This window comes from Panthera uncia, chromosome A2, assembly GCF_023721935.1.
Source record: "Panthera uncia isolate 11264 chromosome A2, Puncia_PCG_1.0, whole genome shotgun sequence".
NCBI classification, from domain to species: domain Eukaryota; kingdom Metazoa; phylum Chordata; class Mammalia; order Carnivora; family Felidae; genus Panthera; species Panthera uncia.
This window is the reverse complement of record NC_064816.1, coordinates 106,076,480-106,091,131: the sequence shown is the minus strand read 5'-3', so window position 1 is coordinate 106,091,131 and position 14,652 is coordinate 106,076,480. Positions and strand designations below refer to the sequence as shown.

General features: G+C 35.4%; 1 protein-coding gene across 5 annotated transcripts in view; it reads left to right on the top strand.

The window, feature by feature from the left end:
• Positions 1-12,240, top strand: part of SNX13 (sorting nexin 13) — a 135,694-nt gene extending 123,454 nt beyond the window's left edge. For all 5 annotated transcript variants that reach the window (XM_049642876.1, XM_049642874.1, XM_049642875.1 and 2 more), the window contains 4 exons: positions 2,992-3,137; positions 3,422-3,490; positions 5,146-5,258; positions 7,715-12,240. In XM_049642876.1, coding sequence (XP_049498833.1) covers positions 2,992-3,137; positions 3,422-3,490; positions 5,146-5,258; positions 7,715-7,962 — 576 coding nt within the window. In that variant the 3' untranslated portion in view covers positions 7,963-12,240. The remainder of the gene's footprint in view (positions 1-2,991; positions 3,138-3,421; positions 3,491-5,145; positions 5,259-7,714) is intronic.
• Positions 12,241-14,652: the final 2,412 nt, after the last annotated feature.

Here is a 14,652-nt window from a genome sequence, read left to right as displayed (position 1 = left end):
CTTCCTGTCACTATCCTCTCCCCACCAAGGATAATCACTATCCTGACTTCTACCCTGCTTTTATACTTTATATAAATGAAACAGTAAGGTATGTACTCCTTTAAGTCTGGCTTATTTTGCTCAACATTGTGATATTCTTCCATGTTGTTTTGTGTGATTGTAGTTTCTTCATTCTTGTCGACCTACAGTATTCCATTTTGTAAATATAGTATAATTTATTTGTTGTATTATGAGTAGTACTCCTATGGACATTCTTGTACATGTCATTTGATTAAAAAATTAAGTACACATTTCTGTTGGGTCTATACCCAGGAATGGAATTGCTTGGTTAGAGGGTATTCATAGATTCAGTTTTAATAGATACTGTCAAATAGTTTTCCACAGTGTCCGTGCTGCTTACACTGCTACCAGCAATGCATGAGAATTTCAATGCTCCATAGCCTGCCAACAGTCAATATGTTACGTCTTTTAAATTTTAGCCACTCGGGTTGTCTCATGTGGGTTTCCATTTCTCTGATGACTGTTGAAATGTTGAACCTTTTTGCATATGTTTATTGGCCATTTGGGTGTCTTGTCTTGTGTGTCTAGCTCTTTCCTCTGTTTTCTGTTGGCTTGGCTGTCTTTGTCTTTTTGATTAACAAGAGTGCTTTATATAATCTGAATAGTGGTTCTTTGTTAGATATAAGTATTTGTGTATTGTGAATATCTTCTGATTTGTGTCCTGTTGTGTAATGTATATATATAATCTGTGCCTACTGAAAGGTCACAGAGATCACCTATGATTTTCTTTAAAAATATTTTTTATTTTATCATGGAAAAATTTAGATTCCCCATTCATCTAGGATTGATTTTTGTGTATGGAATGAGGGTAGGGGTCCAGTTGACCCAGGCACCATTTAATGAGAAGGCCCTCTTTTCCCATGTGTCCTATATTTCTCCCTTGTGACAAATCAGATTATCATATATGTTTGAGTCTGGGCTTTGTATTCTGTTTTCTTAGGCAGATTTATTTTCTTTTTTCTTTTTTTTTTTTTTTTAATTTTTTTTTTTCAACGTTTTTTTTTTTTTTATTTATTTTTGGGACAGAGAGAGACAGAGCATGAACAGGGGAGGGGCAGAGAGAGAGGGAGACACAGAATCGGAAACAGGCTCCAGGCTCCGAGCCATCAGCCCAGAGCCTGACGCGGGGCTCGAACTCACAGACCGCGAGATCGTGACCTGGCTGAAGTCGGACGCTTAACCGACTGCGCCACCCAGGCGCCCCGGCAGATTTATTTTCAAGTTACAATTACCTCCCTTCAGTTTCACATTGAAATTCTTATAATAAACTGTATTAAAGATAATCTATTATTTGCTTTTTAAAATTCATTTTAGAATGTTTTGTTACGATTTATGCTGGTATAATATCCAAAACATCATACCTTCTGTTAGAGGTTTTTACAATTTAGGTATTTATTAGAATTACCATGTTGTTCCAAACTTGTGAGTATACTTGATTAGAGACTAGAGCAATATTTATTTTACCTCAGGAGTGAAATTGGTCTCTTTCCCCACCAGCCATGCCCCTCACCAACCTCAGCCACCCCTTGTTTGGTTTAGCTATGAGTTTTCAACATGTGAAAGGAAAGGTGCACTAAGAAAATGTTGACAGCATGACAGTGAAAAATATATAACTCATGGAATTTCCTAAAGATTTAAGTTACAACATGGATGAGGAAATAATTAGAGTATGTTGGTGATGAAAGTATTATAAAATTACTGGCATTTATATGCAGTTTTATTATAGTTCTAAATCTTTGCTTTGTATGTATTTTTGGAATCAAAACATTCTAGTTGCATTTACTTTTTACCTTTTTTTAAACTTTTTTTTAACTTTTTTCTAGTTGTCTTTACTTTTACCTTTATTTTTATACCATTAATTGCATATTCCCATAACAAAAGTGTACAGATTTTTACTTGTTAAAAGTTAAAATTTTAGAAATGTAGTGAAATACGCCTTTTGTAGTATTAACTTAGCTATATACTGGATTTTATTTCAGCTTCTTAAAATACCTAAATACAGACAACTCACTAACAAAGGAAAACATGTTATTTTGTGTAGATTGTGTTTTGTTCTATTAAATAAGGAGAAATGTTGAGAATATTTTGTTCTCTTGTAAAAGATGCTCCAGAAAATAGGCAAAGGGAATAGCATTTACCTTATCAGACTAGTACAGACTCTACTAAAAGTAAAAGAGCCAAATTTTCTCTTCCCAGGACGTCATAGATTCACTTTAAGAAGTTTTTTTCTCTACCACCGTGGAATTGTAGGGTTGTGAAATTTTATATTGTGTCAAAATGACTGTTAAAAACATATATTTTATTTTATTTTTTCAATATATGAAGTTTATTGTCAAATTGGTTTCCATACAACACCCAGTGCTCATCCCAAAAGGTGCCCTCCTCAATACCCATCACCCACCCTCCCCTCCCTCCCACCCCCCATCAACCCTCAGTTTGTTCTCAGTTTTTAAGAGTCTCTTATGATTTGGCTCTCTCCCACTCTAACCTCTTTTTTTTTTTTTTTTCCGTCCCCTCCCCCATGGGTTTCTGTTACGTTTCTCAGGATCCACATAAGAGTGAAACCATATGGTATCTGTCTTTCTCTGTATGGCTTATGTCACTTAGCATCACACTCTCCAGTTCCATCCACGTTGCTACAAAGGGCCATATTTCATTCTTTCTCATTGCCACGTAGTACTCCATTGTGTATATAAACCACAATTTTTTTATCCATTCATCAGTTGATGGACATTTAGGCTCTTTCCATAATTTGGCTATTAAAAACATATATTTTAAAAATAGACTGAATGTTAGATTATGAAGACTATAATACAACTTGTTCTCTGATGTCTGAAATAGTGGCAATAATTTTGTAAAAGCAGCAAAAGTAGCCATTCATAATAGATAGGTAACTCAAACATTTTTTTATTTCTTCCCATATTTTGTCAGGTGGATGACAATATTCCACTTAGAGTAATGCTGCTTCTTATGGATGAAGTGTTTGACTTAAAAGAGAGGAATCAGTGGTTGCGAAGGAATATCAAAAACCTACTTCAGCAGCTTATTAGAGCCACTTATGGTGATACTATTAACAGGTACCAGGGTTTTTTGTTTTTTTCTCTTTTTTGTTTTTTTTTTTTTTTTCATCCCTTAGAACTGTTCTTACTTAGCTTTTAAACTTGTACTTCTGGAAGTAGATTGCTCAACTTTTATAGGAGAATTTTCATCTCTGGGCCTTTTATGATCATTAAAACAGCCTGGTGTTTTTACAGATAATTTACATACAAACTAAGTTGCTTACTCCATGAAAGTAGTGTTTCCTTATTTTATATATTTTCTAAAATTTTCACCCTACTCATTTAAATTTCCTTACTTTCAGAAAAATAGTTGACCATGTTGATTGGATGACCTCACCTGAGCAAGTAGCGGACTTAGTGAAACGTTTCAGGTATATCTTAAGACACAGTCACTTCTTTCAGGTAGTACAGTGTTTAGCATTGTTATCACTAATTAACTTACACTGCTTTTCTTTTCTTTGTTTTCTTCCTTTTTGATGAACAAAAAGACTTGTAAGAATTATAATAAACATTTGTTCCATGGACGCTTTGATCTGTGTTTCTTTAAAACCAGAATTGAAACAAGTGTTATAGAATAATCTTTAAGATACTGGTTACATTTTATCATAGTAATGTGACTTGAAAATAATTGAAATCCTTGATTTTAAATGAAAATTTAAAAAAAATATGTACATGTCTGGCTCTGGACTTATTATTAACTATTTGAACCTCTGAAAAGAATATAAATCAAGAGCAGTAGTACTCCAGTTCATATGTTCATCCTACACAAATACCCTGCGCCTCTCCTCTGTGCCTAGTAATTTGCCAGTCATCAGGACTGAGATAAAATACAGTCCCTTTAAGGAAAGCATGGCATAGTCCAGAAATGAACCTCTTTTCTAAAAGTGAAAGATAAGGCATATTCATGGCATCATGTACTTTGAAGTAACAGAAGCAAGAAAGGAGCTGTCAATATTGAACCTTAATTATTTGCTTGGCACCTACTGCTTTATGTACACTTTCTGATTTTTATCCTATTTTATGAGATACGAATTTTTGTCTCCATTTTTTATTATGTGGAAACTGAGGATTAGAGAAGTTCAGCGGCTTGTCCAAAGGCTCACATGCTGTAAAGTAGGGAACAGCAAATTTCTTTAATCTGAAGCTGAGTTTCTCCTCCCTACCCCACACTGTTTCCAAAAGTCTGACCACCTGCTATGGCACATGTACATTCCATTTCAGGGTAGGGTAGTGATGTTTACTCTGGAGCACTGATTCCCAGCCTTGGCTGCATGTTGGAATCACTTGGAGAGCTTTAAAAAATAGTGATGTTTGGGTCCCATCTTAGGAGCCTAACTTACTAATTAATCCAGTAGAAGGCCTAAACATTAAGATTTTAAAGCTCCCATGTGTTTCTCATGTTCAGTCAAAGTTAAGAAAAACTGCTCTGGGAAGTCTGTCTCCCTCAGCCCAAATTCCCAGGTGGAACCTTAGGTATTGTGCTCAGTTCCTATCTTTGGCCTGTGAATTGGAGAATAGAAATCAGACACACCAAGTGAGGGAGAATAGGGTGTGAATGTGAAAGGAATGTTGTAAAAAGGCTAGCTGTAAGTGTGTGTGCAGGATTGGTTCAAATTGGCTAAGTTATAGGGGCACCAAGGGAGATTAACTATAAGGTATCCAAATTCAAGCTATTATGAGGTTGTATTTGGATAAGATTTCATTCTCATTGAGATCAGAGGCCTACTTTGAGTTTAAATGTAGTCGCCTATATATTCCATTTTGCTATCTTTATCACTTGTTAATGTTTGTAAGTTATTCTAGGGCAGAATTCATCTGTTACTTTTCCAATGTATATCCCTTTACACTTAAAATTGAACCCTGCTCTTAGTTACTATTTGTTGAATATCATACATCTATAAAATTTCATAATGTTTCCACTTTCTGTTAACATTTGTGTCTTCTGTAGAAAATTGGAATAATTGTGCTAACTTGTATCATTTGAAAATGAAAGTTTTTACAAGATTTATTTGATTTTCTTAAATAGAGATGCCTTTTGGCCAAATGGCATTTTAGCAGAGACTGTTCCATGCAGAGATAAAGCTATTCGAATGAGAACAAGAGTTGCAGGAAAAACTAAATTACTTTCAATTATGCCAGGTGAGTGAACATGTTTGATAAAAATCTTATTATTAATTTGTAGTTCTTCTGAATTTTTGGCATTGAGCATGCTGGTTTAGCTGCCTTTTGATTATAGTAACTACCAGTTAATGACTTGCCGTATATCAGCTATTGTGCTACGCATTTCTCATATATTCTTTACTAATTCTCATAACAGTATTAAGAAGCTAGGCACTGTTAACATCACAGCTTTCTATGGGTGGAAACAGCAGCTCAAAGAGGTTAAAGAAGCTACCCCAGGTTCAGAGCTAGTATAATAAGTGACTGTTCAGCTTCTGCTCTGTGCTCAGCAACTGGAAAAGCCACTACTTTCAGTCATGAAAAAACAGTGGTGCTTTTAACCACTTCATTTGCTACCTTGAACCATTTTGAGAATAAAGTTGATGATAAATATCCTGTGTAACAGATGAAAGAGCTAATAAAAGAACATGAAATGTGAGGTTTCCAGGAAGAATATTTGTCCTACTTCAGAGAAAAAACAAATTCTTTCAGAGATTCCTTTTACATAGTAACAACTGTTTGGTCCATTAATCTCTATTAAAACATGATTCCAAAGAAAGTATACATAGTGGCATTCTGTTCTAATTTGCATTACTTTAGAACACTGCTATCTCACTAACTTAGACTCACTTTGTCCCCATTTTGATTTCTCTCAACAAGAGAGCCTATGTCATATGAAAAGCAGTTTTGTGTGACTGGATGGATGTTTGCTTCCTTCTTTAGTTACGAATATCTTTGAAAATACTTAGATATTTCTTCTCCACATTTTAATTATGAATATAGAGAATGGAGAAGGAGTATTTGTGAAGTTCTTTAACATCATTTAAGGTTTTTTTTCTCTTTGTTTTTCTTTAAAACTATATTTTCATCATAGATTTAAAAATCTCTCTTCCATCGGTTAAGTTGGAGGTCTGCCAAATGGTTATTAATTCTGCCTTATAGATTATACTATTGCATTTGGAGAAAAAAAAACAAATCATAGAAATAACATCTTAGGAAAATAGAAATAAACAATAGCTTAGGATGAAATATTATTTAATGTACTATTTATTAGTAAACCAGTTGTGCTGTAGACTGAATTACATAGCTGAAAGAAACTTTATTGCATTTGTTCAGTAAATATTTATTAAGAGCGTATCATGTGCCACACTTTCTTTGCATGAATCTCTGCCTTCTTGGAGCTTGCATTCTGTTAGGGAGACACAGGCAGAAGGCAGAGCAATAGAGAAAAGCCAGAATGTGAGCTCTTGGTGAACGCTGAGGAGACCAGTAGTCTGGTGAGTTGCTGTTGTGAGAGGAGAGGACACTTGTGTGAGGACTCGACGGAAGTGAGGGAAAATACAAAGCTGTATGTTTTTATATATACATAATCCCTTACCTGTTTTTAGTACATTCATAAGCCATTTGCTTTAAATTGTATAGTACTCCTACTTAGAGACATACTTTTTGGAAGTTGTATGTTTCTTTTGAAAACAATTACATAGCATTTACTGCTATTGGGGTCCTGATTATAAATCATTAAGGATAATCATACATATTCCCTTACTCAGATATCTGTAATAACTTCACGTTGCCTAGGAGTAAACTCCAAACTTGGCTCACTCTGGTAGCCACAGCACTTTTTTCCATTCTTCCCTCCACTTTTTTTTTTTTTCCAAAGAATCTTAAAATTTAGCTGAATTGTAGCGCTCCCATTTTTCGAACCTGCCTTGTTTTTTCCACTTAGGGCTCATTTGCTCATTGCTCTCTCCACCAAAGGTAAACCATCATCTGTTTGTGCCTGTCAACATCCCGCTCAGGTAGCAAAGTCTACCTCACTCGTCACTTCCACAAAGAGAGCCTTTCCTTGTTGTGTACCATGTGAAATTCTCCCCCCTCTGTAAACATCTTCATACTTATGGTATTTTCATGGCACTTTGACCATTGCAAGTTTTTTGAGATCAGTAATCAGCTTTCGTACATCATTTCCTTATAGTATTTCTCACTGTGCATTAGATACATTAAGACTATTTGTACAGTGTGTAAGACTTTGTGGATTACTTTTCACATTATTTCATTAAAGTTCTCTAAATTCTTACAGTTATAAGAGTTTGCTTATTGTAAATCCCCATTTTACAGATAAGGAAACAAACTCAGGATGGGTAAGTACCATATAGGTATTAAGGGATTCTAACTCTAGTGTGGGGTTTCTGAGTCCGGATCCTGATTTTTCCTTTGCTTTATCATCCCCAGTGTCTAGTAAGTAGGTGGCTGCCTGCAGATGTTTAAATTTTAAGTCTCAGTTATAATATGTAGCCAAAACACATTAACTGAATACCTCCTGTATTACTCAACTGTGTATTTAATATACTTTATTTAACTTAGAGCATAGTTTAGGCCTTGCGTTTCCTTTATATGAGTAATGAATTATGTTTATTTTCCCCCTCTTCATTTAGATGAACTGAAGCACATTATTGGGGCTGAGACAACACGAAAAGGTATTCTTCGTGTTTTTGAAATGTTTCAGCACAACCAGTTAAATAGGAGAATGGTTTATGTCTTCCTGGAAGGCTTTTTGGAAACCTTATTTCCACAGTATAAATTTCGTGAACTTTTCAACAAACTGCATTCACGGTCAAAGCAGATACAGAAATATAAACAGAAACTTCAGACTACTCAAGCGCCTTCTTTACAGAAAAGGTGACACTCCAATCTATGAAGCTGGTGTTCATTTTGTCCAAGACTAATAATATGGACAGATCTTCTGGGGCTTAACTCATATACTGTTGTGTCGCACCAGTCTTTCAGTGTCTCAAAATAGATTATTAATACATCCATAGGACTGTGGTTCTTCTCATCCTCGTCTGTAATCCAGCCACTACCAAGAGAGATTTCTGTGTCTTAAATGATTTGGTGCATATTTTTGCAGCATTGAGAGGATACTGCCCCCTTCTCAAGCAAGAATGACGTTGGTCTCTTCCATTTCAGCCTAATCAGCATTTTCCAGCAATGACAAAGTGCCAGAATGTATATACGAAAGCTAAGGAAAGCACAAAACAATGGTTCACAGATAAACTGGCTAATTTGTTTAACACTGGGAAACTGAGCAGTGTATGACTTGGAGGGATTTGTTTTTTGCATAATAATTTTATAGGTCTTTATCAGAATTTTGATATAATGTGGATTAGCCAGGCGAATGATCTTTGCAACATCTGCTTCAGGTCTGGGGAAAGTGACAGGATGCCCTTAAAGTATGAAGTAACCTTATATCCTAATCACAGTTTTGTGACATAAAACCAATCAAAACCAGAATTTGATTGGATTTGTTATTCATTGGTATAAAACAAATTTTAATTGATTCTTATGTGCTTTGGGGCTCTATTTTGCTCTTATGGTACTCAACCATAAATTTTCTTCTGGTATTCTGTGTGCAAAATAAGCATATAGTGGCATTCTCACTTAAGTTTCAAAATTATTACAGGTTTCTTTATCTTTAAGAGATTACGGATTATACAATAGGGAGTATAATCTCTTGAAAGAACTGCCAAATACATTGTTGTTTTAAAAAATATGGAAATTAAAAAAAACACACTCTTGAAAGTTACAATATGATAATTTTAAATTGTGTGATCTAGACATACCTTAGGCGATTGCAAAAGTAGCAAATCAAAGGATTAAATGAGCTTAGTAGTCATATGTAAACATACAAATTCTTAATTCTATTACTGTGTATATATGAAAATAAATAATGAAAACAGAACTATAATATTTTTTAAAATATGCTTTTATTTATATTTTGCATAATGTAAAATTCTACTAAATAAAGCGAGTTGGCAAAACCCCTGGGTGTATACATTTAAATCCCTAAAATAATTTTATACCAACAACAACAAATTACCTTTTCCAGTTTTGGAGCCTCTGCATTTCTTATAGTTTCTCGTTCTCCATTTGTCCATCTTGGAAGTCTTCATATCCCTTGTATGCAGGATTTCTGCATAGTTTTAAATACTTACACTGACTAAGGGTTTGGGTATGTCAGCATTTTTTGTTTTAAAAATACTTAACACTACAACCTTAAAATAGTGAAGCTACTCATCAGACCACTGAGCCAAGATCCTGGTATTAAAAGAACGTCTGGGTGCTTAAGATAAAGGGACAGAGTATCAGTATCCCAGTTATTTGGGAGCTTTAAGATTGGAACAAGATGTTACTGTCTTGTTTTCACTGAGGTCCTACTTACAGAGTGAAGCCTAATAACAGAATAAAGCCTTCCTTTAAAGCTTTATAATAATAATCATATTTATTAATGATGCTGTTGTGCATACTTACAGTATGCATATATTCAGTATGTGTTGCATGTCTAAAGAATTACATAAATGAAATCCCTTTCATTGCAACTTGGAAATGAGAAAAGATCCTTATTGACTCTGGTGGAAGAAATAGTATTTTTTCTTCTCATTGTGTCTCCCTGCTGAGGTCCCTCCCGATGCCCCAGGCTTTCAAAGTGAGGATTTGTGAAACACGTCTGTGGGATGCATCGGCATGGCCACAAGTGCAATGATTTTCAAATATACCCTTGCCCATTTCAAGTATATTTTTGACATAAATAAGTCTAAGAGTAAACAAGAATTCATGTAAGAGCCTAGTGTGTACCTGTGAAAAGCATTTCCAGATAATGTGAGGAATGTTGGCCATCAACCAGGGAAAGAAAGGTCGTGCAAAATGGCAACTTTTCATAACAGAGCCCTGCAAGGTAACTGCAGTCATACCAAAAACTATATGAGTAAGTGGGTTTTTAAAACAATTTTTGTTGAAAGAGTTTATATTTCAGAAGCAGAAATGTCAAATGGTAGAGTCTATGTAAATGGCTGTGCGTCTTCTCCACGCACATCTGTGTTTTTACATCAGAGAGAGCTGTGGTCATGCTAAAATTAGAGATACGTTTTAATGACTTGGTCAAGCTGTATGTAAAATATTTAATCCATGTCAAGTACAGTGTACTACATTTAATAAAGTTATTACATTTAATGCATTTATTGCATATATAAATATATACCTGAAGAGGCTTTAAGTCTTCGGATATTTGATTTTTGAATGTGTTTTTAAGTCAGTGGTGCCTTTAGGCAAGAACCTTCAAAATTAATCATATTTTGTTTGGGTTTTCTGATTTTTCAGGTAACATATAAACTATTTAGAAACCGTCACTACTAACTTCTAGTTTATTCACCTAAAAATTGATTGTATGATTTAAATATAGTGCTTAGCTGGGCATTTCCTACGATTAGGGTGTTCTGAATAGTTGCTGAAAAATTGTGCCATTGACCAATGGATGCACTTGGTTAGCCTTAATTTTTTTGTTAAAAAAAAAGTTAAAAACTTTCTTGTATATTTCAGTTCGCTCATTTTAAGTTTGTGCTGCTGGTGTTTGGGGGAAAATCAGTTAAGTGCTACCAGAAAGTGTATCAATTTTTTAAAAATTAAGAACAATATAAATTTCACAATTTAAAATTTTAATTTTGTGCAATATTTTCATTTAATGCATGTGTATTTGAGTAATTGTAAAATAAATGAATTTTTAATGTTTTGAGATCTAGTTTAAACTGTTTCTTAACCCAACAACTTACATTCCGTTGTTGCTGCATCCTTTTATTTAAGGACTTGTTTTAAAAGTCTTTTTTGTCACTCCTTGTAAAATTATTTTGTTATTAGTAAATTTTGCTTATAGGAGCATGGCTCCTGTACTACAAGGGAAGAATATAAAGAGCACATCTTAGTATTATAGTTGTTAAAAGATAACTTGTGCATATCATTGTACAGTAAATGTCAACTGTGTGCCTAACCTATCAATACTTTCCTTCTTTAACAAAGAAGAAACAACAATCAGAATGTCAGTTATTTTTATTGAACTAAAAGGAAGATTAAAGTTTTTATTTGGTTTGCGTTATGTTCTGTCCATTAGAAAATACTAATAAAGTATTAACAAACCTTTTTGTTGAATTTATTTAGTAATGTTGTATTTTTATTACTTAAAAAAAAAAATGCTTGTTCAGTGGTCTTTTAGTGTCTGTGTATATTTTCCTTTCTTTTCATTTTAGCAACCAGGCAGTTCAAGTTCCAGATTGATAGAAGAGCTGTTGAGTGATTACCGACAACTAATTGAATTTAATATTTCCATTTTATGGGGCAAGTAATTTACTACCATAATGTTAAGGAAACTTCATACAAAATTAGAAAGTCATTTCCTCATTGAGAAAGATCTATAATAAATAATCCATTAACAGTTTTTATTTGATCTCATTTTTAATTCATAGTCTTCCTAATATTTTAGATGTTTCAGTTCTAAAGGCAATAGACTCAGTACTCAACGTGGCTGTGTCTGGGTGGTCATAATATTCTTAGTCTTCTTATATCTGTATAGACTTCTCAGACATCAACTGTGAGTACTTTTACCCTACTAGGGACAGGCATAGTATTTGTTAAAGTGCACACTGTAAAATATTGGTCCCCTTTACAATGTTTCTGAGCAGTAATGTACTTCTATGTAACTTATGCAAGTCTACATACTATTCAAAACCCTAAAATGTTCCTTTACAATCCAAGTGATACTATCAAAGTTTCTGAAAATTTCTGTAATAAATGAGTCTGTTTAATTTTGTTTACCTAACTTCCCAAACTTAACCACAGAATTTTTTGTCATATGCACCTTAATTAATAGCTTGAGGATAATGTTCCCAAGGAACATGATTTGAGAAATCGTAGATGGGGAGGAAAAAAAGGTGAAGCATCTTTAATTAGGGAATATAAACTCTAGACAGAAAAACCAGTGGACTTGGGCCACAAAGTTTTATTTGTAGCCTATCATTCCAATGGAAAGTTGAATCTTTGGAAGATAAAGGAGAATATGAAAAATTAACAGGTTGTTAAATAGCAGCTTTAGAGTTTAATTCGACCCTGGGTACCAGAATAATGAACTCAGTAAGGGATAATATAGTATGTCCTGTGAGGAGTGGGAAAGATACTTGCAAAAGATCTTGCTAGTGTGGTCAAAAGGGTATTACTAGCAAGTGCAGAGGGGAGAGAGGAATGTGATACATTTCAGTTCTTAAAATGTGTACCAGACATTGGCCCATATATACTGGCAGATATCTGGCCTGGGCAAACTTGAAGCAGCCGACAACCCAGAACGTCACAAGAAAAAAAAAAAAATTAACACGGGGCACCTGGTTGGCTCAGTTGGTTAAGTGTCCGACTTCAGCTGAGATCATGATCTCGTGGTTCGTGGTTTTGAGCCCCACATTGGGCTCGGTGCTGACAGCTCAGAGCCTGGAGCCTGCTCTGGATTCTGTGTCTCCCTCTCTCTCTCTGGCCCTCCCCCACTTGTGCTCTGTCTCTCATAAATAAAAACATTAAAAAAAATTAACTCATTTACCAATTCACAGTGTATGAGAAATGCATGAAATACGGTATTTTAACGTAAGTGGGTAAACATGACCTTTCACATATCAGGTGGAATAAAAGTAGGACTTTGCATTGGAAGTCCCAAAGACCACCCCCTGGCGATTCACTGGAAGAGCTGACAGGACTCCAAGCATATGGTCCTACTCACAGCTAAGATTTATTACAGCAAAAGGCTATATAGAACAAGATCAAAGGAAAAGGATGCCTGGCACAAAGTCTGAGGGAAACCTCATGAGCTTCGAAAGTTCCCTTACAAATGAAGTCTTGCAGAATACACTTAATTCCCCTGCAGCAATGAATTGTGACAACACGTGAACTATTGCCTACCAGGGGAGCTCATTCAAGATTGATTTTTATTGGGGAGAGGTCCTGTAGGCACCCTCTGCATGGTATGTACCAAAATTCTGGACTCCCTGCAGGAAAGCACGTGTTCTGTACGAGCCATATATTTCGTACAAATAGTTGAGGCTTAATGAGCCACTTTTATCAGTTTAGGGAATGGTAGGAATGCTTCCAAAATCTAACTTCTCAGATACCTGAGAACAAAGGCCAATCTTGCAAGCAGGGTTTTCAAAGGATAGCAGTCCTACCTGCAATGTTAACTTTTTTTTTTTTTTTTTTTTTTGCATACCTATATATCTTGATCCAAAGAAATGGCTAATAAAAAAAAAAAAAAAAAAGATTTGCACTGAAAGTCAATAAGATTTATCCTCCTGTAGAAGCCTCTATACCTAGAGGTGGAAACAGTAGAGAGAATTCAGATGTAGATAAAAGGGAAAAAAGATCAAATGATATAATATGGATATATACTCCCAAGAAGCTTGAGGAACAGATTTGTGTATTTCCAATAAAGACTCCCATAGCACCCAGTTACTTAGTATTTCATAATCAAAATGACTTTTTGAGGTGTAATACTGTTCTCCAGTTTATAGATGGGAGTCATTTACCCCCAATTTCACAGCCGTTAAGTGTGAGGATGAAATCTCCACGGTGGTGGTCTGGGTGGTGGTCTGATTGTAGTGTGTGCCACGGTTTCTCAGTAGTGCTGTTGATATTTCAGGCTGCATAATTTGTTGGAGCTGTCCTGTGCACGATGGGATCTTTATCAGCCTCCCTGGGCCCTACCCACTTGATAATTCCAGTAGCACTACCCCTCACCCCCAGTTATGATAACCAAGAATGACTCCAGACACTGCCAAGTGATGTCTGGGGCAAAACTGCTCCCAGTTGAGAGCCACTGATATGCTGTCATAGAGACAGTCTTTTCTCCATAAGCAAACAGCCAACAAATGTGTGGCTTCCCTTGTATGGAGAATGTAAAGGGGATGCCTAAGTCTGCGTTAAGAGGAGGGGAAGGCCAGGGACTGGCAGCAAAACCAAGTATTTTACTTAAGGAAGCATCCAATAGTTGAGGGGCGGGGGAAGAAAATAAAGGGATTTTGCAACCTGAGAAAACAGCGTTTTTCTTGAGGATATGAAATGAATGGTTTATATGAGAAAATTGCCATGATCAGGCTATTAACTAAGGAACACTGATACTGTGGATATTTTTCTTTCAGATACCTACTGTCCTTTTTATTTTGTGAGCCAGCCCTTCTAGGGCCTGAAAATTCCCTTGCAGTCTTTGTAAACACCTTTCCCTAATGCTCTTGTTTCTTGAGTTTTCCTTTGACAGGTGCAAAGCCCACTGAGATGCCCAGGTGACTCACCTAATGCACTGACTTCACCTTTAGGGATAAACCTCCTTAAACAATTACAGCTTTTATCCCTGCTGTTTTCTTTTTCTTTCCCTCTGCTTCTTTTTCTGGGTCTTGGTCAAGTCCAGTTCTGGTTTTGATTAAGTGCACAGCTGCTTTATTTCTCCGTTGGTTGAAGCAATGTTGAGAAGCTGGTTTTTGCCGTCTGATCTTCTGATTGTCTATCAAGCAGCCAGTTG